We start from the raw sequence: 23814 nt of genomic DNA, 5'->3' as shown, positions 1-23814 counted from the left end.
CCTCTTTCCATTTCAGTAGGAAAAGGCTGGACCCTGCTTCCCACCTATTTTGGGATTCCTCACAAAGTGAAGGGTTTTTCTTACTGGTCTGCCAAAGCTACAAATGTGAGCTGTACCATATTATGAAGCCTTAGCATTTGCTTAGGCAACAGGCAAAGGCAGATACTTTGCTTGATTAAAGCATGGGATTTTTGTTTGTTTGTTTTTTAACATCTTTATTGGAGTATAATTGCTTTACAATGGTGTGTTACTTTCTGCTGTATAGCAAAGTGAATCAGCTATACATATACATACATCCCCATATCTCCTCCCTCTTGCATCTCCCTCCCTCCCACCCTCCCTATCCCACCTCTCTAGGTGGTCACAAAGCACCAAGCTGATCTCCCTGTGCTATGTAGCTGCTTCCCACTAGCTATCTGTTTTACATTTGGTAGTGTACATAAGTTCATGCCACTCTCTCACTTCGTCCTAGCTTACCCTTCCCCCTCCCCGTGTCCATGCGGACGTCTGCATCTTTATTCCTGTCCTGTCTCTAGGTTCTTCATAACCATTTTTTTTTTTTTTTAGATTCCATATATATGTGTTAGCATACGGTATTTGTTTTTCTCTTTCTGACTTACTTCACTCTGTATGTCTTGTCAGGTCACTTTTGAAGGAAATTCTTTGTAACTGATTAACAGGGTGACACTACGTCAGCTTCACTGGCTATTTTGGTTATTAAGACCCCTGATCCTAACGGATAATATTAGGGAGGCATATTAGTTTAGAATCCCAGTTCTGAAAAGTGTAAATCTTATGCTAGTTTGTAGATAAGCATAAGTGAACAGAGTATCAGGCTTTTACTTGTAATACCCAATTTTTCTGTATGGGTGTGGTTAAGGCAAGCCTTGAAGTATGTCCCATTGAGTTATTTACAAGGACAGACTCATAGTTGGATTTGGACTGGTATATTATGTGGTAAGAAACTTGGCAAGTCAATTTGGCTAAATTCCTCTACTAATTTTTTCTACCCTGTCTTGGCTCATGGGATAGTTCAGATAAAGTGACTATCTACAAATTCTTTAAATTTATCTGAAATAAATGCAAATCCTTTGTGAGAAACAATAGTGTCTCATTATCCACATGTAAGAATGGACTGTCATCAATGTTCTAGACTTTTCCTTGGAGTTTGAACCCTGACTCTTGCAGCCAGTTGGCATTTCCTAATCCCCTTTTTCTCAGTGATCTCTATTGCAGCTGAGCTAGCCAAAGTCTGTTTTTAAAACAGGGAAAGGGAGAACTTCCCCGAACGTGTTCATTGGAGAGGAAAGTGATACAAAAAATAAAAGTGCTAATCCTCAGGCATACTCAAGTTTTTCCTTTAAAAGTCCCTTATGTTGTGAGACAATTAAGACACAACTGAATCTACTGAACATATTTAAAGGTTATAGAGAGCCTAGAGATTGAGACAGAAATAAATTAGGTAAAGTAAACAAAAAGAGAGATGTTTGCCCTGATCCAAACATTAAAATGCTAGATAGAAAGGCCATAACAAATACAGTATAATACGATACTCCTTTGTACTGAAAATGTTACTAGAAGAAACATAAAATATTGTTTATTATTAAGAAATAGTTGTACATTTTTGAACTTGCTTTTCTACCTCTAAACACAGATGGAGTTCAACATATACACATACATTTTCTTCTAACTACCAGCTAGTTAATTATATGATTGATGTATGTAGGGGAAGAAAAGAAAATATTCCTCTGTCACTTTTCATATATTAATACTGAATGGAAGTTAAGGAAGACTCGTGACATCACTGCTTCTTCTTTCCTACCTCCACTAAGTCCACTTATCAAAATGTAAAAGCTTTGTTATTATTTTCTAAAAGAGAGTGGACATGGGCTTCCCTGGTGGCGCAGTGGTTGAGAGTCCGCCTGCCAATGCAGGGGACACGGGTTCGTGCCCGATCCGGGAAGATCCCACATGTCGTGGAGCGGCTGGGCCCGTGAGCCATGGCCGCTGAGCCTGCGCTTCCGAAGCCTGTGCTCTGTAACGGGAGAGGCCACAACAGTGAGAGGCCTGCATACCGCAAAAAAAAAAAGAGTGGATATGATTCATGATTCTTATATTCTTTTGAAATCATATTACTCCTATAATGACCTTATATTTTTCCACATTATCCATTATTCAATTAAAAAGCGTAGAGGTTCAAAATGTTAGTATATTGTCGACCTTGGCTTTTTGTTCATGTTCTTTTTTTTTTTTTTTTTTTTTAATGGTGAATGAAGCATTTGGCATGAGTAGCTCTTATAAGTGATGGCTAAATACAGGTCAGCTTTCTAATGGCTTTTTTTGAACTTTATTTTTTGTTGTTGTGACATTTCAACTAATCATGAAATATCATAGATGAAATTAAACCAAACTAAATTTATATGGCATAAAATTTTATTTTGTCATGAGTCATATTAAAATGGCTTTTGATTTGATTGGACATTTTTAAGTAATTTTGTTGACATTTATGTAGCACACATTTGAAAACAGTTTTTTTAATGCCACTTAGTATATCATAATTTACTCAGATTGGATGTGGATACAATTTCTAAACATAAGCTTTGCAAAAGTGTGTGCAGTTTTATGTTGTAGGATTAGGTGATATATTGTTATTCATATATATATATTTCTGAAAAAATATTAAAGCAATTAATTTATTATAAAAAGCACTTAACAAAGAGCCTTGTCTACAGATAACTTTCAATAGATGTTTGTTCCCTTCTCTTTACTTCATTTCATAATCTTTAATTTGCTTTGGTTTACACTAGCAGGTAATTAATACAGTTTGAATGCAAGAGTATTAATATTCTACTTGAAGAATATAAAGGATTTTTTCTATATTATCTAAAGAAAAAAACCTTCAGATTGTCTATTAATTTAGTTATTATTAAAGAAAAGACCTTCCTCTAAAAGGTTAAGGTTGCTAACCAAGGTAATCTTGGTTAAACTTGCTGCAATCTTTTTAATAACCACAAAATAATAATACTGTATATTTCTATATTTCCTAAAATAATAGACATATTCTTATAAGAAATATTCTTTTGAAATATCCACTGCAACTAGGCTAAAGAATAAATTGAGGGAACATTTGACCTTATGTGAATTTATGGTTTATTCTGCTGGAAGCATTGGATTGTGATATGAGTTTGTGTTGGCAGTATCCCAAATATCCTCCTTTTCTTTCCTCACTCTATGAAGTGTTGATTATACAAAGAAACCTTAACATCGCTAAATGAAATGAGTACCTGTTTACATTTTTGATTCCTTAAGTTTGTGCTTTACATTAGAATTTTAAAAGATTTGGCTGTGCAAGATAGGATGTGTGCTAATTATGCATGCAGTAAGGGGCTAGTCAGAGAAATCTGTCTTGTAGAGAAGCTGTGAAGAAGACAATGAGTATGGCTCTGTTTTTGCATGTGTTCTTATGAAATACTACAGCAGGAAGATGAAAGTGGAAGGGACAGAGTTGCATGGATAAAAAGAAAGGGTGGTAAAGCTTGTATCTGGGCCTTTGGATGGTGATAAATATGTTCCTACAAGAAGAGTTGGCTTGAAGCCTTGGAAAAACTGCTTCCATTTCCGTCCTCCTTTGTACTTATCTCTACTTCAGAGTTTATGGTTAATTATTTTTACAAATCATTTCCCTCTTGCCCTCTTCACTCCAATTCAGTTGCTAAGTGACTGGAAGATAAAGTGACCTCTGAATTTATTCTTCTCATTATATTGTTAGATTTTTCCACATCACTTAAGGGATGGATTTGTTTGTTGTAAGTTCAACACCTCTCCAGCATTCAAGTTGACATTTCACCTAATTAATAGCCTCTATTGGCCTAGTTATTCTGGGGATGCATAATTAAGGCAATAATGCTACTTGTTCAGTGGAATTAATATTTCATTTTGCCTTTTAAATTAATTGCCCAAAGGTTTATTGCTTTTTCTGGCTATAGGCATATTATTATGTCTATTTGTGTTAAAATAAGCATATTTTTAAAGTCCACCCTTAGAAAAACTAAAAAGTTACTGTAATAGAAAATTTTGAGGATTTAAAAATAAACCCATATATATGTACAGTATTTTAATTTACTTAAAATTAAAATGGAATTCCTTAAAGGCACTAATTTTGACCTTTTATCTTTGAATTGTTCACTTTTGTACTTGGAGTCCCCTCTATAGCACCTGACGCAGAATGGATACTGGATATATACATACATTTTTCACTGACTTCATGTGATGGGAATTTGAATTTTCTTTTTAAAATGAAGTTAATATAAAAATGGTTATACATAAGTAATTCTGAGTAAAAATCAATATAAACACTATTTCTATTTTTACTCTTTGGCACTTGTGGTCTGAATGTTTTTATTTTCTGTGATGTGAAATGTTAATGACTTATCTATCAAATTGTATACATGAAAACACACAGCACTTACTATATAAAAGTCACTATATACTCCATGCTTTACAAATATTATTAATGTGGAATCACTAAGGGAAAAAATAACATACTTTCCCTCAGGTAACTATTTAGAAAAAAAGACCACGTGTAATTCACATGTGTACACACACAAACCTAGAAATGCTCGCAGGTGTGGAGCACGCAGATGTTAGGTTCTGAGTGTTCTGTGTATAGAATGATGGCTGTGGTGGTGGGAGATACATAGGGTTTCCTGCAGTAACTGAGGAGCTGAGTTTTATACCTCTTGATATTTAGATGGAAAAATGTCATGACAAATGTTGAAGAAAAAGATATAACCAGGCAAAAAAATAGTGGTTTAGATCCCTCACCTGGGCAAAATACCTTTTGCGATAGATAATGAGATTTGAACTGGTGGTGTCTGTTAAATCCACTAGAACCAATTCAAGAAATATTTTATTTGTTTTATAAACTATAAGGATGATTAAAAAAATCCTGTTTCTCTATGTTAATGTAATTGTATACAGGCTATTTTAGAAAAATAAGTAAAACACGTGTGTCTAGGTGCAGGCCCCATATACATGAAATTTAGGAGAAATTAGAAGAGAAAAAAAATCAGTTCCTGGGAGGCCACTGATAATATATTTAACATGTTTGCTGGCCAAGATTTTGAGAAATCTAATCTGTGTTTACCGCATAGCATTTGGGACATTTTGGACATTTGGATTATAGTCCTATTGCCTCGCTGATGAGATATGTGAATTTGGAATATTTCCTAACTATTTACCATTAGGCCTCAAGTTTCTCATCTGTGAAATGAAGTTGCTTAGATGCTTGCTATGTTTTCTTTCAGTTCAAAAGCTTTACATCTGTTATTTTACCATATGCTGTAATAACATTTTTCCTTATTAAAAGATATAGTCTTCATTGTAAAACCTAGAAGATATGTAAAAGCACAAAGTGATAAATATGGGCACACTTCTATCTCTGTAAAACTATATTCATATCTATTCAGTTTTTAAAAGATTGGGGACATATTGTGGTATTTTAAAAGTTTTTCCACTTTACAGTATATTGTGAATGTTTATCCATCTTATCATTTACAAATGCTTAAATGGAATTGTTATATGCTTTTATGATAATTATTTTATTAATCCATTTTTATGGAGCATTTAGTTTTCCAATTATTTTACTATAAATAATGCTGTGGTGAACATTTTTATAGATTAATCTTTGTACAGATACTTGATTATATATCCTTAGCATAAGTTCTTAGATATGGAATTATTTGTCTTAAATGCATTTTTAAGCCATTGAATACATTGTTGTCAAGCTACCCCCAATACTGAATGGATATTTATTTGCAACATCTATTGATTCATTCAATAAATATTTATTTAGTGCTTATTTTACATTGTGTAAACATGAATGAAGTATTGAGAGAAATGGATGTCTGGGAGGAGGAGAACAGGTAGGTCTGTTTCTCTGCATTGGATATGTTAATTATCCAAAAACGTCCACAATTTGATGAGTAAAATACTGTCTTATTTTTTATTTCTTTGCTCTTAAGATAAAACCCTTTAAAAAAATACTTTGATAGCCATTTTGTATTGGGACTATTTTGTTGTACTGACTACCTTGCTTGGTGTCTGTGTCTCTCTTTGGTGAAGAAGGAAGGTGACCTCTAATGTTAATTAGTTCTCTTTCAACTGGTTGCCAATCATACTATGTTTTTGTCATGAAAATTAGAATTTTTCTTATCAAAATTAGAGCACTTTACTTCCCATTATATGTTGGTGATAAACTGACCTTTTTTTGTTTGTATGTTTCATTGTTCTCATTATATTGATTCTATACTGTGTTTTAAATTGACTTATTTCTAAAGCACCGTTTTTTCTACCTTAATACTTTATTGTATGCCCATCAGTCTTCCTTCAGTCCAATTGCTCTTTTCTGAGGATTGTGACTCCTATCTCTAGTTGTTTTTAAGATTTTATCACTGTTTGGCTCTTCTACAGTTACTTGTAATATTTCTAGGCATGGATTTATTCTTATCTATCCTGCTAAGGACTTCATTATGTTTTTCAGCTTTTTAGGAGAATTAACGGTCATTATTACTTCAGATATTGCTCCTTGCCCTTTCTATTTATTTGCTTTGTTTCTTCTGGAACTCCAATTATATTTATTTTGGACCTTGTTAATGTATTGTATATGTCTCTCAATCTTTCATATTTTCCATCTCTTTATTATTCTATCATAAATTCCTGTGAATTCCCTTCCAGTTCATTAGCTCAACTGTTTCTATTTAACCTGTTTAACCTATTAGGCTTTTAATTTAAAAGCTACTTTTTCCACAACTTCTATTTAATTCATTTTCAAATCTATCCATTTTTCCTCTAATCATAGTGATAGCTTATTTCTTATGGCATTTATTCTTTAATTATTTTATTCATTCCTACGTATGGTCTTTCCAATTGTTTTTCGTCATGTCTAAAGTTCTTGTGGTGGTAATACTTCTTTTATAGTATCTGACGATGCTCACTTGTGGTGTTTGCTTTCCTTGTGATATTTATGGAAAATATGTGATTCATTTTTCAGTGTTTTTTTTTTTTTTCTTCATTTCTTGTACCTGGTAACTTCCAGTGGTGTGCTAGTAAATGTTTAATTATTAGTTCTCTGAGAAAAAGTGCTCGGGTTTGTAGCATATCCCCAGCACAGCCAATTTTAAACTACTGAAGTGGTGTCATCAAGCATGGAGGTGGGAAGTGATGTGCACACTCAGGTTTTGTAAGCTGGTTGTAGGAGCCAACTTCAGAACACCACTGGCAATTTTCCTTTTATAATATAAATTCAGCTGTGTTAATTTTTGTTATAGTTTACCCAGTGCATGTAGAGTTTTGTGATATGAGTTTCCATTAGCTAACTCTTCCAGGACCAGAAGCAATGCTATATGTTCAAAATTAAGAAAGCTTAAAAATGTTTGTATGTGATAATTCTTATATTGGTGAATTTCACCATTTCTACATCTTTTATATGTCCTATCTCTTAATACTCCACACTTTTTCTTATGCATTTGCCTCATTCCCCCATCTCTTACATTCTGGTCTCTATTGCTTTACTCCTGCTAAATAAGCTTATCAAAGGATTTCTGTGGAAGGAATCATCTTGTTACATAAACAATATTTTAAGAGATACTTAGCTTTTAGAGGTAGACAAGCACAGACTCCTTAGAAAGAGATAGCATATCTCCTGAAGCTAATGATGTACTCCTAGATATTTGTGGGTAGAGTGTGCTAAATCAGAGGCAACCTTTTTCTGTAAATGGTGAGATAGTAAATATTTTAGACTTTGCAGGCCATACAGTCCCTCTCCCAACTACTCAACTCTGCCATTATAGTGTGAAAGCAGCCATAGATAATATGTAAACTAATAGATGGCTGTGTTCCAATAAAACTTTATTTATAAGAAGGTAATGAGTTGAATTTGGTGTGTGGGCTACAGCTTACTGAGCCCTGCTCTAAATGGTAGTCCATTATTATTAAGATTTAATTATATATATATATATATATTTTATTTATTTATTTTTTTTGCGGTACGCAGGCCTCTCACTGCTGTGGTCTCTCCCATTGAGGAGCACAGGCTCCGAACGCACAGGCTCAGCAGCCATGGCGCACGGGCCCGGCCGCTCCATGGCATGTGGGATCTTCCTGGACCGGGGCACGAACCCACGTCCCCTGAATCGGCAGGCGGACTCTCAACCACTGCGCCACTAGGGAAGCCCAGATTTAATAATATTTTAAAGTGAGCATATGCACAGTTGTTAATAGAAAATTAAATTTAATTTCACTTTCTATATCAGCACTTGAAAAGATAATTACTAGTTTTTAGATATAATTACTTTTTTCTTTTGCACAAAATGGTTAGGAGAACCATTTTGGGCATAGAAGAGACAGTGTTTTTTGTAATTAACAGTGACTTTGTATTTTAATATTGTATATGTGCTTGCAGGCTATTAAGAGAGTCATTTATACTAAATCTGATATGTGTTAAATACAAAAATTATTTATAGACAATGAGTTTGTGGTATACGAAATCAACTTCAAAACTGCTGGACCTTAGACTGTTTTTTGGAATCAGTAGTTCATTTGGTTTGCTCGTGTGTATATTGCATTTCAGTGACAAACTGTGGGAGCCTGGAGCTGCCCAGAACAATTTGATTTTTTCATCTGTGAAGATTCTCAAACCTCCTGTGGTTTAGTTGGCACGTCTCACATGCAAAAGAATTTAAGTATTGATCTAAGCTATTAAAACACATCATAGTTACATTCTTTTATAGCAACTGCTGTGCACCAGTTCAACCTAATGAATTCTCAAGTGTATCTCATTTTTACAACATGGCCTACTGCTTTGCTCAGAGTAGCCATTAACTCCTATCGGCATGTAATGAGGAGAAACTCAGTAGAGTACATAGCAGGAAATGAACATATGAGGGTTTTCCCAAAAGACCAACCAGTAACTGAAAGCACTAAGCTCCCCAAATTATCATCCCCTCCTTTTTCAAGCTACTTATAGGTCCCATATTGTACCAAAATGTTGTCACTAATTTCACCTTAGACTAATATCACGATAGTGCCCTGGCCATTTGTGTTATTCCTATGCAATGGTGCCAAATGTTCTCTGCCAGGCTACTAGGAAATATAATCACCAAACTAGTTTTCTGTAATTCACTAGGATTATGATACTGAACATTCTCTTTCCTTTAATGTCCCTTTGAGGAACAAGAAGATTCTGCCTTGACATAGTAACTTAGTCATAGAGCTACATTTGGAATCTTTATAATGCAAACCAGGAAAGGTCAAGATGCTTGCTTTTCATAGCAAGATTATTCATTCATTAAAAATTAAAATACATTTTTCATTTCAGGTGGGGGGCTGGATGTTATTATTTCCCACATGCCCAGTTCAGCAGTACAGAACGAAAACTGCCCTGCATGGTAACATTTTTGTAGGTATCTTTGCTGGACTCTTTCATACTTTCATTACTGCAAACGTCTCATTCCTAATTTGTTCTCATCAAATTTATTGAAAATTCATAGGTCTCAATATGAAAAGATAATGAAAATAGTTAGATTTGTGGTAGAGAAGGAAAGAAGCTTTTTTCCTTTGATTTACTTTTTATTCAATAAACATTTACTCAACATTAGCTCTACACTAAGAATAGCACTGGGCCCTGGGGTTGTGAACATCAATAAAACATAATCACTTTCCCCAAGAAGTCAGTTTCCCCATACTACATTCCATAATGTAGTATGGAAGAGACATATGAACAAACAGTTACAATATTATAAGATACTCATAATAAAAATACGAACAAAATGCTGTGAGAAGACTAAGGAAAGTCTGAAGAGTGGCTGGGAGAACATTTCTCCATTTAACACGTGCTACAACATAGTGAAAAAGCAATGGAACCACGTATTTTAAATGCTGGAAATGAGAATTTGGAAAATGGAAATAAAATAAAAATGCCATTTATAATAACATGAAAACATAAATGCTTAAGAATAAACTTAAATGTATGAAAGGACTGTACACATAAAATATATGATTAAATATAAAATAATTTTCTTTGTAAATTCTTAATTTCTTAAAATAGAATGGCTTATGCAAAGAAAAAATCATGGCAATGTGTTGTAGAGTTTATAAAATATGTATAATTAAAATATATGACAACAATAGCTCAAAGGAAAATTGAAGCATACTATTGTAAGTTGCTTAAACTATATGTGTGAAGTAGGATAATATTATTTGAACCTAGTTTACTAAAAATAAATGCATATTGCAAACTCTAGAACAACCATTAGAAAAAGAAATATAACAATTTATTGCATAAAATAAAATAGGAAAAAAAAGATACACAGTTCTTCCAAAGAAAGCTCAGAAGGAAGAAAAATGGAATAAAGAATATAGGGATAGAGGAGCTTCAAGATGGCGGAAGAGTAAGACGCGGAGATCACCTTCCTCCCCACAAATACATCAGAAATACATCTACACGTGGAACAACTCCTACAGAACACCTACTGAACGCTAGCAGAAGACCTCAGACCTCACAAAAGGCAGGAAACTCCCAACGTACCTGGGTAGGGCAAAAGAAAAAAGAAAAAACAGAGACAAAATAAGGATGGGACCTGCACCAGTGGGAGGGAGCTGTGAAGGAGGAAAGGTTTCCACACACTAGAAGCCCCTTCACGGGCAGACACTGCAGGTGGAGGAAGGGGGAAGCTTCGGAGCCACAGAGGAGACTGCAGCAACAGGGGTGTGGAGGGCAAAGCAGAGAGATTCCCGCACAGAGGATTGGTGCCGACCAGCACTCACCAGCCCGAGAGGCTTTTCTGCTCACCTGCCGGGACAGATGGGCGCTGGGAGCTGAGGCTCAGGCTTCGTTCGGATCGGATCGCAGGGAGAGGACTGGCGGCATGAACACAGCCTGCAGAGGGTTAGTGCGCCACGGCTAGCTGGGAGGGAGTCCGGGTAAAAGTCTGGAGCTGCCGAAGAGGCTTTTTCTTGCCTCTTTGTTTCCTGGTGTGGGAGGAGACGGGATTAAGAGTGCCGCTTAAAGGAGCTCCAGAGACGGGCGTGAGCCACAGCTATCAGCACGGAGTCCAGAGACGGGCATGATATGCTAAGACTGCTGCTGCAGCCACCAAGAAGCCTGTGTGCAAGCACAGGTCACTCTCCACATCTCCCCTCCTGGGAGGCTGTGCAGCCCGCCACTGCCAGGGTCCCGTGATCCAGGGACAACTTACCTGGGAGAATGCATGGCATGCCTCCGGCTGCTGCAACGTCATGCTGGCCTCTGCCGCTGCAGGCTTGCCCCGAACTCCATACCCCTCCCTCCCCCCGGCCTGAGTGAGCCAGAGCCCCCGAATTAAATGCTTCTTTAACCCCATCCTGTCTGAGCAAAGAACAGACACCCTCAGGCGACCTACACAAAGAGGCGGGTCCAAATCCAAAGCTGAACCCTGGAAGCTGTGCAAATGAAGAAGAGAAAGGGAAATTTCTCCCAGCAGCCCCAGGAGCAGCAGATTAAATTTCCACAATCAACTTGAAGTACCTGCATCCCTGCATCTGTGGAATACCTGAATAGACAACGAATCATACCAAATTGAGGAGGTGGACTTTGGGAGCAATGATACATTTTTTCCCCCCTTTTTCTCTTTTTCTGAGTGTGTATGTGTAAGCTTCTGTATGATTTTGTCTGTATAGCTTTGATTTTACCATTTGTCCTAGGGTTCTGTCTGTCCATTTTGTTGTGTTTTGGTTTTTTATTACTTAAAAATTTTTTTCTTAATAATAATTTTTTTTATATAAATTTATTTTGTTTATTTATTTGACTGCATTGGGTCTTCGTTTCTGTGTGAGGGCTTTCTCTAGTTGTGGCGAGCGAGGGCCACTCTTCATTGCGGTGCACAGGCCTCTCACTGTCGCGGCCCCTCCCGTTGCGGAGCACAGGCTCCAGATGCGAAGGCTCAGTAGTTGTGGCTCACAGGCCCAGTTGCTCCGCGGCATGTGGGATCCTCCCAGACCAGGGCCCGAACCCGTGTCCCCTGCATTGGCAGGCAGATTCTCAACCACTGCGCCACCAGGGAAGCCCCAATAATTATTTTTTATTTTAATAACTTTATTTTATTTTATCTTCTTCTTTCTTTCTTTCTTTTCTCCATTTTATTCTGAGCCGTGTGGAGGACAGGCTCTTGGTGCTCCAGCCAGGCATCAGGGCTATGCCACTGAGATGGGAGAGCCAAGTTCAGGACACTGGTCCACAAGAGACCTCCCAGCTCCACGTAATATCAAACGGTGAAAATCTCCCAGAGATCTCCATCTCAATGCCAAGACCCAGCTAAACTCAACGACCAGCAAGCTACAGTGCACAACACCCTATGCCAAACAACTAGCAAGACAGGAACACAACTCCATCCATTAGCACAGAGGTTGCCCAAAATCATATGAAGGCCACAGACACCCCAAAACACACCATCAAATGTGGACCTGGTGGATTGGCAACTATATGCCAATAAAATGGACAACCTGGAAGAAATGGACAAATTCTTAGAAATGCACAACCTTCTGAGACTGAACCAGGAAGAAATAGAAAATCTGAACAGACCAATCACACACACTGAAATTGAAACTGTGATTAAAAATCTTCCAACAAACAAAAGCACAGGACCAGAGGGCTTCACAGGTGAATTCTAGCAAACATTTAGAGAAGAGCTAACACCTATCCTTCTCAAACTCTTACAAAATGTAGCAGAGGGGGGGACACTCCCAAACTCATTCTACGAGGCCACCATCACTCTGATACCAAAACCAGACAAAGATGTCACAAAGAAAGAAAAGTGCAGGTCAGTATCACTGATGAACATAGATGCAAAAATCCTTAACAAAATACTAGCAAACAGAATCCAACAGCACATTAAAAGGATCATACACCATGATCAAGTGGGGTTTATTCCAGGAATGCAAGGATTCTTCAATATACACAAATCAATCAACATGATACACCATATTAACAAATTGAAGGAGAAAAACCATATGATCATCTCAATAGATGCAGAAAAAGCTTTCGACAAAATTCAATACCCATTTATTACAAAAACCCTCCAGAAAGTAGGCATAGAGAGAACTTTCCTCAACATAATAAAGGCTATATGTGACAAACCCACAGCCAACATCATCCTCAATGGTGAAAAACTGAAAGCATTTCCACTAAGATCAGGAATAAGACATGGTTGCCCACTCTCACCACTCTTATTCAACATAGTTTTGGAAGTTTTAGCCACAGCAATCAGAGAAGAACAAGAAATAAAAGGAATCCAATTTGGAAAAGAAGAAGTAAAGCTGTCGCTCTTTGCAGATGACATGATACTATACATAAAGTATCCTAAAGATGTTACCAGAAAATTACTAGAGCTAATCAATGAATCTGGTAAGGTATCAGGATACAAAATTAATGCACAGAAATCTCTTGCAATCCTATATACTAATGATGAAAACTCTGAAAGTGAAATTAAGAAAATACTCACATTTACCATTGCAATAAAAAGAATAAAATATATAGGTATAAATCTACCTAAGGAGACAAAAGACTTGTATGCAGAAAATTATAAGACACTGATGAAAGAAATTAAAGATGATACAAATAGATGGAGAGATATACCATGTTCTTGGATTGGAAGAATCAACATTGTGAAAATGACTCTACTACCCAAAGCAATCTATAGATTCAATGCAATCCCTATCAAACTACCACTGGCATTTCTCACAGAACTAGAACAAAAAATTTCACAATTTGTATGGAAACACAAAAGACCCTGAATAGCCATAGCAATCTTGAGAAAGAAAAATGGAGCTGGAGGAATCAGGCTCTCTGACTTCAGACTGTACTACAAAGCTACAGTAATCAAGACAGTATGGTACTGGCACAATAACAGAAATATAGATCAATGGAACAGGATAGAAAGCCCAGAGTTAACTCCACGCATATATGGTCAACTTATCTTTAATAAAGGAGACAAGAATATACAGTGGAGAAAAGACAGCCTCTTCAATAAGTGGTGCTGGGAAAACTGGACAGGTACATGTAAAAGAATGAAATTAGAACACTCCCTAACACCATACACAAAAATAAACTCAAAATGGATTAAAGACCTACATGTAAGTCCAGACACCATCAAACTCTTAGAGGAAAGCACAGGCAGAACACTCTATGACATAAATCACTGCAAGATCCTTTTTGACCCACCTCCTAGAGAAATGGAAATAAAAACAAAAATAAACATATGGGACCTAATGAAACTTCAAAGCTTTTGCACCACAAAGGAAATCATAAACAAGATGAAAAGACAACCCTCAGAATGGGAGAAAATATTTGTAAATGAAACAACTGACAAAACATTAATCTCCAAAACATACAAGCAGCTCATGCAGCTCAATATCAAAAAACAAACAACCCAATCCAAAAATGGGCAGAAGACCTAAATAGACATTTCTCCAAAGAAGATATACAGATTGCCAACAAACACATGAAAGAATGCTCAACATCATTAATCATTAGAGAAATGCAAATCAAAACTACAATGAGATATCATCTCACACCAGTCAGAATGGCCATCATCAAAAAACCTACAAACAATAAATGCTGGAAAGGGTGTGGAAAAAATGGAACCCTCTTGCACTGTTGGGGGAATGTAAATTGATACAGCCACTATGGAGAACAGTATGGAGATTCCTTAAAAATCTAAAAATAGAACTACCATATGACCGAGCAATCCCACTACTGGGCATATACTCTGAGAAAACCATAATTTAAAAATAATCATGTGCCAAAATGTTCATTGCAGCTCTATTTACAATAGCCAGGACATGGAAGCAACCTAAGTGTCCATCAACAGATGAATGGATACAATGGAATATTACTCAGCCATAAAAAGAATGAAACTGAGTTTTTTGTAGTGAGATGGGTGGACCTAGAGACTCATACAGAGTGAAGTAAGTCAGAAAGAGAAAAACACATACCGTATGCTAACACACATATATGGAATCTAAAAAATAAAAAAAGAAAGAAAAAAGAAAATGATCAGAAGAACCTAGGGGCAACATGGGAATAAATATACAGACCTACTAGAGAATGGAGTTGAGGATACGGGGAGGGGGAATGATAAGCTGGGACAAAGTGATAGAGTGGCATGGACATATATACACTACCAAACGTAAAATAGATAGCTAGTGGGAAGCAGCTGCATAACACAGGGAGATCAGCTTCGTGCTTTGTGACCACCTAGAGGGGTGGGATAGGGATGGTGGGAGGGAGGGAGATGCAAGAGGGAAGAGATATGGGGACATATATGTATGTATAACTGATTCACTTTGTTATAAAGCAGAAACTGACACACCATTGTAAAGCAATTATACTCTAATAAAGATGTTTTAAAAAAAGAAATTGAAAATATAACTACCATATGATCCAGAAATCCCATTTCTGGATATATATCCAAAGAAAATAAACCATTATCTCAGAGAGATATCTGTACTCCCATGTTCACTGCAGCATTATTCACAATAGCCAAGGTATAGAAATCAGAGAGTAGATAAGTGATTGCCACTGGCTTGGTGGGGGAGGAGAAATAGTGTAGGGAGACGTTGGTAATAGGGCACAGACTATCATTATAAGTTGAGTAAGATCCACAAGAGGATCTAACGTATAACATGGTGACTATAGTTCATAGCACTGTATTATATAATCAAAACTTCCTAGAGAGTAGAACTTAAATGTCTCACCAATAAAGGGGGCAGGGAATATGTGAGGTGATGGATGTGTGAATTAACTAGATGGGGGAAGTTCTTTCACAACGTATGCATACAAGTCATCATATTAAACTTTTTTTTAATTTTTTTTTTTTTTGCGGTACACAGACCTCTCACTGTTGTGGCCTTTCCTGTTGCGGAGCACAGGCTCCGGACGCGCAGGCTCCGCGGCCATGGCTCACGGGCCCAGCTGCTCCGCGGCATGTGGGATCTTCCCGGACCGGGGCACAAACCCGTGTCCCCTGCATCGGCAGGCGGACTCTCAACCACTGCGCCACCAGGGAAGCCCCCATATTGAATACTTTAAATGTCTTAAGCAATTTATTTGTCAGTTATACTTCAATAAAGCTAAAAACAGAAGAAAAAAAAAGAATATAGGGATAAAATACAAAACTAATTGTATGATGGTAGACTTAAACTCAATAACATCCATAATTACTTTAGATGAAAATGGATCAGTGTACCTGTTAAAAGGCAGAGATTATCAACAAGTCATCACTTCTCTTCAATATTGTACTGGAGGCAGGACAATTAGGCAAGAAAAGTCAGATCGGAAAGGAAAAGCGAAAACTGTCTTCACTTGCAGATGACATTTCTGTGTATAAAGAAAATCCTAAACCATCAACAAAATATTTACTAGATTTAAGTGAATTTAATAGGGTTCTAGATACAACATCACTTACAAAAATCAACTTTATTTTTAGAAATAAGCATTTAGGAAATGGAAATGAAAACATGCCATTTACAATAGCATCAAAAAATATAAATGCTAAAGAATAAACTTAAAAAAAATATAAGGTCTATCTATATACTGTAAACTACAAAAGATTCCTGTGATAAATTAAAGAGAACTGAAGTAAATGGACAAATATACTATGATTGTGGATAAAACACCCAATATTAAGATATCTATTCTTTCCCAGGTGAGCTATAGTTCTGATGCAATCCCAATCAAAATTCTAGAACGCTTTTTTAAAATTTTGAAATGTTAGGCTGATTTTAAAATTAATGTGGAAATGCAGAGGCCTAGAATAGTCCCAAAAATAAAAGAGAAGAAAAATTTGGGGACTTACCTAATTTTAAGACTATTATAAAGCTACGCTTATCAAGACAGGATAGTATTAGGGTGAAGACAGACAACAGATAAATGGAATAGAATAGAATCCTGAAATAGACTTGCATTGGTACAATCAACTGATTTTTTAACCAAGGCAGCAAGGCAACTCAATATGGAAAGGAAAATCTTTTCACTAAGAATGCTTGAACAACTGCGTATCATTAAGGAATAAAAGTGAACCTCAGCATATACATCACACCACGAATTAAAGTTAATTGGAGAGGTATCATAGACCTAAAAGTAAAATCAACAATGTAAAGCTTCATGAAGAAAATGTGGAAGAATATCCTCATGAACTTGGATTGGGAAAGATCCCTTGAGAAAATGAAGAAAGCACTAATAATAAAAGAAAAATAAATCATAAAATAAATTTCATAAAAATTAAATATTACTCACTAAAAGAAAGCATCAATAAGCTGAGTATGCAAGCTACAGACTGAAAGAAAATATTCATAATACATGTAACTGACAGTAAACTTTAATCTGAAATAGAGAATTTCTGCAATTTGTATAAAAAGACAAACAACTCACTTCCGCCACCCACAGTCCCACCAAATGGGCAAAGTATTATACTTGAAAAGTCACTCTACCGAGTAAGATAAATAAATGGCCAATAAACTCATGAGAAACATTCTCAACACTATTAGTCATCAGGGAAATAAAAAATAAAACCATAATGAAATACTACTAAACACTCACTAGAATGATTAAAATTTAGAAAACTGATAACAACACCAAAATGTTGACAAGGATGTGAAGCAACCGAATTTTTATGCATTGCTACAGGGGGTAGAAAATGTGTCTGACAATTTTTAATAAGTTAAATATATTCCTATCCCACGATCCAACAATTCCTTCTTTAGGTATTTTTCCCAAAAGAAATGAAAACATATTTGTGCAAAAATACATGTATATAAATGTTCGTGCAGCATTATTGATATCCAAAAAATAGAAACACCTAAAATGTCTAAAAGCAGAATAGAGAATAGATAAACTGATACATTTTACTCAGCAGAAAAAAAGAACAACTACTGATACTTTTGCCAACATGGATGAATTCTAAAAGAAGCCCAATGAAAAAGAGTATATACTGTATTATTTCATTTATATAAGTTCTAGGACAAGAAAAACTAATCTATATAGAGAAAGAAGTTAGAACATTGTTGCATGGGGGGTGGGGACTATTGTCAAGAAAAGGGTACGGGGATTTTCAGACTTTACCTTTATCACAATGTGAGTTACATGGATATATGCATTTGTCAAAACTCATCAATCTGCACACTTTAGAACTGTTCATTTTGCTGTGTATAAATTATACCTGGGCAAACTAAATTTTTAAAAAATTAAAAATAAGAAGTGGAGGTAACTATCTGGCAAAAATTATGCATGAATCTCATGGAAATGCAATAAAACAATCTCACAGATTGAAATTTGAGGAGTAAATTTTTTCTTTTGTTGTTTTGTTTTACTTTTTATTTATTTTATGACTGTATTTTAGTAACATTTTTTTCCTGTAGCAGATTTAGTTTCTCATATAACAAAAAGTCTAGAATTAGAAAAATCCAGAATTTCTTAATTCAGTAGTTTAATGGTATCATCAAGCACAGAGTTCTTTCTATTGTTCTGCTTTACACTGCTCAGCATTTCTTAAGATCATTTCCTATTAGTGGCTTTACAAGCGTTTTTGTTCCAGACATCCATGAAGAGATAACAATGCCTAGCAAGAGAATGAAGGACCTTGTTCCTTGTGTCACATGAACCTTTTTCTATTATAAAATATCACAGACATATCAAATAGCCTATATTTTATACCTGTAGGGTTTAAAGAATAATAGTGAAATAATGTTGCATGACATCACTACTCAGCTCAAAGTAGTCATAACGAATACCATTGAAAACCCCTGCATGCCCCTATCTAGGGGTGTTCTTCCCCTCCCTAGGAGATAGCCAATCTCTTGAATTTTGCATTTTTTATTCTTTTGCTTTTCTTTATAGTTTTATCATAGTAAAAAGACATTCTTAAATAATATATTGTTTAGTTGTGTATATTTTGTAACTTTCGTAAGTAAAGTTACCCATGACTTCTTTTCATTCATTTACCATGTTTATATTTGGCACGTTGATATTTGTTTCTTTATACAGCCATTTCATTACCATATGGTATTCCACTAAATGAATGTACCATAGTTTATTTATTCATTGGTCTTTCTGTGATTATCTTTTTCCAGTATTAATTTTTATTATTTATTTTACTATTACAAAAGTATTCTAATGAACTGCCTTTTATATATATCTTGGTAGTAAAACACAAGAGTTTCTCTGGAAATATGTGTAGAAGTAGAATTGGTGGGTGTTAGGCTATGCAGAAGTTTACTGTGTAATGCTATTTTCCCCCTAAATTTGGTTGTTCCAACTGTCAAAATTATCAGCAGTGTATAAATATTCCCATCTGATCAACCGCTTTGCAAAAACTGAATATTATCATACTTTTCAGCTTTTATTAATATGATAGGTACAAAACAGTATCTCAATGTGGCTTTAAATTACACATATATTTATGAGCCTTTTTATATTTCTTTTTTTAATAAAATGTGTTCCATATTGTTTGCCCATTCTTCTGTTGGGTTCTTTATCTTTTTCCTCTTATATTTTAGGAGCTATTTATAGATTCTGGATAAATCTTCCTCTGGTTATATGTGTTTCAAATATTTTTTCTAAATTTATGGACTACTTCTTTATCACATTTTTTCATAAACAGAAATGATTCATTTTAAATAGTCTATTTTATCAGTAGTTTCCTTTTTAACTTAGCATATTTACGTATTATTTATGATGTATTCCTCAGACATTCAACTACATTTCCTTCTATATTATTTAAAGTTTGGCCTTTCCTGAAAATTTTAATACGTCTGGAATTGTGTTTTGTATGCAATATGAGGTAGGGGTTGTCAAGAACTTTGAAGAGTTTTAGCTGTTACCCTACTTGCAAGCTAACAAGGTAGCTTGCCACAGTTTCATGAATGCTGGCAGAAGATAAGCGATTCCTGGGTCAGATCAAAGTTCTTTACTACTCACGTTAATAACAGGAGCTAGAGTGTCAGAATTCATGCCAGTTTCTCAGGCTCATTTCCCACAGAACAACTCAAAGAAGGTCAGGTGACTACTGCGCATACAGTGAGTGGTGCTATTGAAGAGGAACCCCAAGCTTAGGGAACCCAAATCTCTTATGGTGGATGGTTAGCATGCCTGACCTTTGCCCCAGAGGGCCACCTTACCTATATTATACTGGAGAGCAATCAACCCTGCCTTATGCTCCAGAAGGAGATATGTTTGCTCTATAACCATGCTTGAGAAGATAGTCTGGAATAAAGGCAGCCAGTGCCTCTGCCTGTAAGACATACAGAAATATGAGAAGCCGATAGAGAATTGTCTCTAACAAGGACAATTCCTCCCTCCCCTTGCCCCAATATTTATGACCAATTGTCTCAGCTTGGTTTAATGCATAGTCTCTCCTTTCCCCAGATATCTTTAATATAGTTAGGTTTAAATGTCTATATTAACATAATTTAGCATAATAAGTTTCCATATATGTATGTGTCTGTTTCTGGGCTCTCTGTTCTATTAATCAGTAGTCTACCTCTGTATCCACCCTGCGTACCTTACTTACTACAACTTTATAATAAATCCTGATCTCTGGTAGAGCAACTCCCTCCCCAACCTCCACAAATACCCACCTTATTCTTCTTCAGAAATGTCTCACATAGTCTAGTCCTTTCATTCTTCCTTGTATTTAAAAAATCTACACAGGTTCCAATGTAAAATATTTTTTCTTGCAATTCAGATCTTCCTTCTGGGATTGTTTTGCTTGCTCCAGAATTTTGTTTGAAACTTTCTATAGTAAACTTTATGCAGGTGTCTCTGTTGTAACTTCCCACCATAGATAGCTTCCAAGCTTTGGTTCCTGTACTCTGCATGCTGCCCTTTAAAAGCTAAATTTCTGATCTTCAGACATCAGCAGATGGTCTGAGGACGAGTGACAGTTTCAGCTCATTTATTTCTCTGCATGGATCCTTTCACATTGTTTTTAGCCTTTCAGAATTTTTCTTGCCTTTTTTTGGGCAGCTCAGCTATTCATTTTAAAAGGCATTTTGTCTATTTCACCCAACCTTTCTAGAAGTTTTGCACTGAAAGTGGTTTTCAAGATATCTAATCATTCATATTGCCAGAAACAGAAGTCTTGTGTCAATAGTGGTTTTAAAATTGTTTAATCTCACAGAATTGTATCTTGCACACAATACATATTCAACAAAGTGTGTTTAATTGAACTGAATAAGATTTTGGTTGGGTTTTTCTGATGCTGCCTCATCATTCCCAAATAACCCAGTACCTAATTTGGCATTTCCACTGTTAGATTATTATCCTCTCCTTAAAACTTTACAACATTAAAAAATATTTTAAACATACAGAAAGCAATATACTTGAAATCTTTGTACTTACCACCAAGATTAAATACATGTTAATGTAGTGTCCTATTTTCTTTAATCTATGGTTATATGGGTAGATAACAAAGCAATGTATATTATTTTGTGTACTTTAAAATTTTACATTAATAATACAGTGATATTCATACTTTTTTGAAAGCTTATTTTTTTCCCCACTCAACATCATGTTTGAAATATTTTCCATGGTGATACCCTAAGCTTTGATTCAATTATTCCAAGTCCTGTCTGTAATTTTATTATAAATTAAATTTTATTTAATAGTCCCTTTATTCTACAACAAATATTCTTATTATATGTATATCCTCTTGAGCATGTATTTGAGAATTTTTAAAAATTAGTTGCCTAGAACTGAAAGTGTTCTATAATAGGATGTACTTAACTTTAACACATTAGGTATATCCAGTTTCTTATATCTGGTCTTTATGATTGTGATGACATTGATCATTATAGAAGATAGGACATTTTTAAACCTTATTTTATTATTTAATATTTACAATTTGTGAAAAGCACCTAGTACTGGTCTGGACAAGGATTATGCTGAATATATGTAGTGCCTGAAACCTTGTGTATAATTCAAATTATGCTGAAGTTTATACTATTCAATAATGAATAATTAGGTGATTTGGAAATTCATGCCCCCATTTTTTTCTATAGGTATTTATGAGCCTCCATTTATTGTACTACTGCAGTGAACCAACCTTGGATGTGAAAATTGCCTTTTGTCAGGTGTGTGTTCCTTACAGGTAAAACAAGGTACAGTATATTCACTTGTATTTCCATTTTGCCATCCCATCTTGCAAATGTTCCACACTAAAGTTAATGTTTATGTAATGTTAAAAGTAGCTTAGGAAGTAGAAGCTGGTACCTAGATGCTTTTTTCCCCCCCAGTTCATTTATGTTAGAATAGGAATGAAGAGAATTCTTTTTAATGTTTATAAATATAGTACTTGATCACTGCATAAAGTGATTTCTTACTAGATTTAACATCATTAATATGTCTTTTTCAAATCCTTAAAATGTGGTTTTATTCATCAAACTAGCTAAAGTCTATGATATTATTTTTCATCCAAGAACTGATGAGCCCCAAGTAGAGTACCTCTAGTACTGAAATATAATAATATGTAGGTAGTGCTCAGTTTGTTTTCTGATGTTCAGTTCTAACCAGTAGTTGACAACAAAGATAAAACAACAATAATGACTAATAAAGGTATCTTTAACCTACAGTGAACACTAGTGAGAATATGTTGTGCATGGACCAGATAAGAGTCTGCACTCCTGTGTTCATACAAGTGATATTCTTAAGAAAGAGCCCAGCTGGGGCACCTGTACCTACTCTAAGTATGTTTAGGTAGTTCTAACTTAAGCCTGTTGTCATGGCATAATTAATAGTGCTCATTTTTACTCTCAGGAATTTTTATTTGGCCAGTAAATTTCATGGTAACTCTATTCATACCCCAAGCAGAGAGCACTTCTGTTTTTTCTGTAATGATTTTCATTGCATGTTATCATCACGATGGGCTGAAAACAGAGAATGACATGCATCCCTTGAAACAGGTTTAAAGAAAAACTCTGCAGCTTCTATTATTTTAATACAATATTTTCTGATTCTAGAAGTAACATGTACTGATTATAGAAAATATATAAAAATACAAAGGGAAACAAAACATTGGTAAATCTATTCTCCCTGAGCGTAGTTAGAATTTCTATGGAAAAGTAAAATGTGTTACGTGCTATGAATGGGATTTACTGTCTGTTTCATCTCCCTGACCTGTAAATTCTTGCAGTGCCAAAAGCCTCAGACTTTCAGATAACTTCTCTTCTCTAACTAGAACTCTGGATCTGGACATCTTGGTTTAGAAATTCCAAATCTGCCACTGATTAGCCATTTACTTGTGAGCTTGGGCAAGTTAGTTAACCTTTCTGTGCTTCAGTTTATTTGTAAAAAGGGAAAAAAGTAATAGTACCTACCTTCTAGGTTTATGAGAATTAAGTGAGCTAATACTTGCATAGAACTGAGTACAGTGCTGGAATATATTTTTGTTAAATAGCTAACTAAATCTTAAATATATTTACATTCACTCTTCTGGTGCTCCCATTGAGTCCTAGTGTTTTAAATATTATCAGTATCTTGAATACTCCCCAGTTATATCTCCAACACAAACCTCTCCCCGAAACCAGACTCATAAACCCAATTGCTTGTTCTATATCTCAGCTCAGATGGCTAATAGGCATAGCAAATGATACATATACCAAACCAAACCCTTGATCTTTCCTCTAAAATTGCTCTGCTCTAATTCAGTAAATGCTAAATCCATCTTTCCAGTTGCTTAGAGCAAAATCTTCAGAATCATCTTTTGGACAATAATTTACATCCAATCT

At 35.4% G+C, this 23814-nt stretch overlaps 1 protein-coding gene across 15 annotated transcripts in view; it reads left to right on the top strand.

Annotated features, from left to right (window-relative positions):
* MAPK10 (mitogen-activated protein kinase 10) overlaps window positions 1–23814 on the top strand; it is a 623441-nt gene that overhangs the window by 430419 nt on the left and 169208 nt on the right. For 7 of the 15 annotated variants that reach the window (XM_067736530.1, XM_067736531.1, XM_067736536.1 and 4 more), the window contains 2 exons: window positions 9377–9457; window positions 22090–22161. The exons of 3 other annotated variants lie outside the window; for them this stretch is intronic. In XM_067736530.1, the coding sequence (XP_067592631.1) occupies window positions 9389–9457; window positions 22090–22161 (141 nt within the window). In that variant the 5' untranslated portion in view covers window positions 9377–9388. Of the gene's footprint in view, window positions 1–9376; window positions 9458–22089; window positions 22189–23814 lie in introns of all 15 variants that reach the window. 5 more of the 15 variants (XM_067736535.1, XM_067736532.1, XM_067736533.1 and 2 more) reach the window with 2 other exon arrangements.

The sequence above is a fragment of the Pseudorca crassidens genome, chromosome 4 (genome assembly GCF_039906515.1).
Source record: "Pseudorca crassidens isolate mPseCra1 chromosome 4, mPseCra1.hap1, whole genome shotgun sequence".
Taxonomy (NCBI): Eukaryota; Metazoa; Chordata; class Mammalia; order Artiodactyla; family Delphinidae; genus Pseudorca; species Pseudorca crassidens.
The sequence above is the reverse complement of the archived record's forward strand: the minus strand, read 5'-3'. Positions and strand labels throughout refer to the sequence as shown.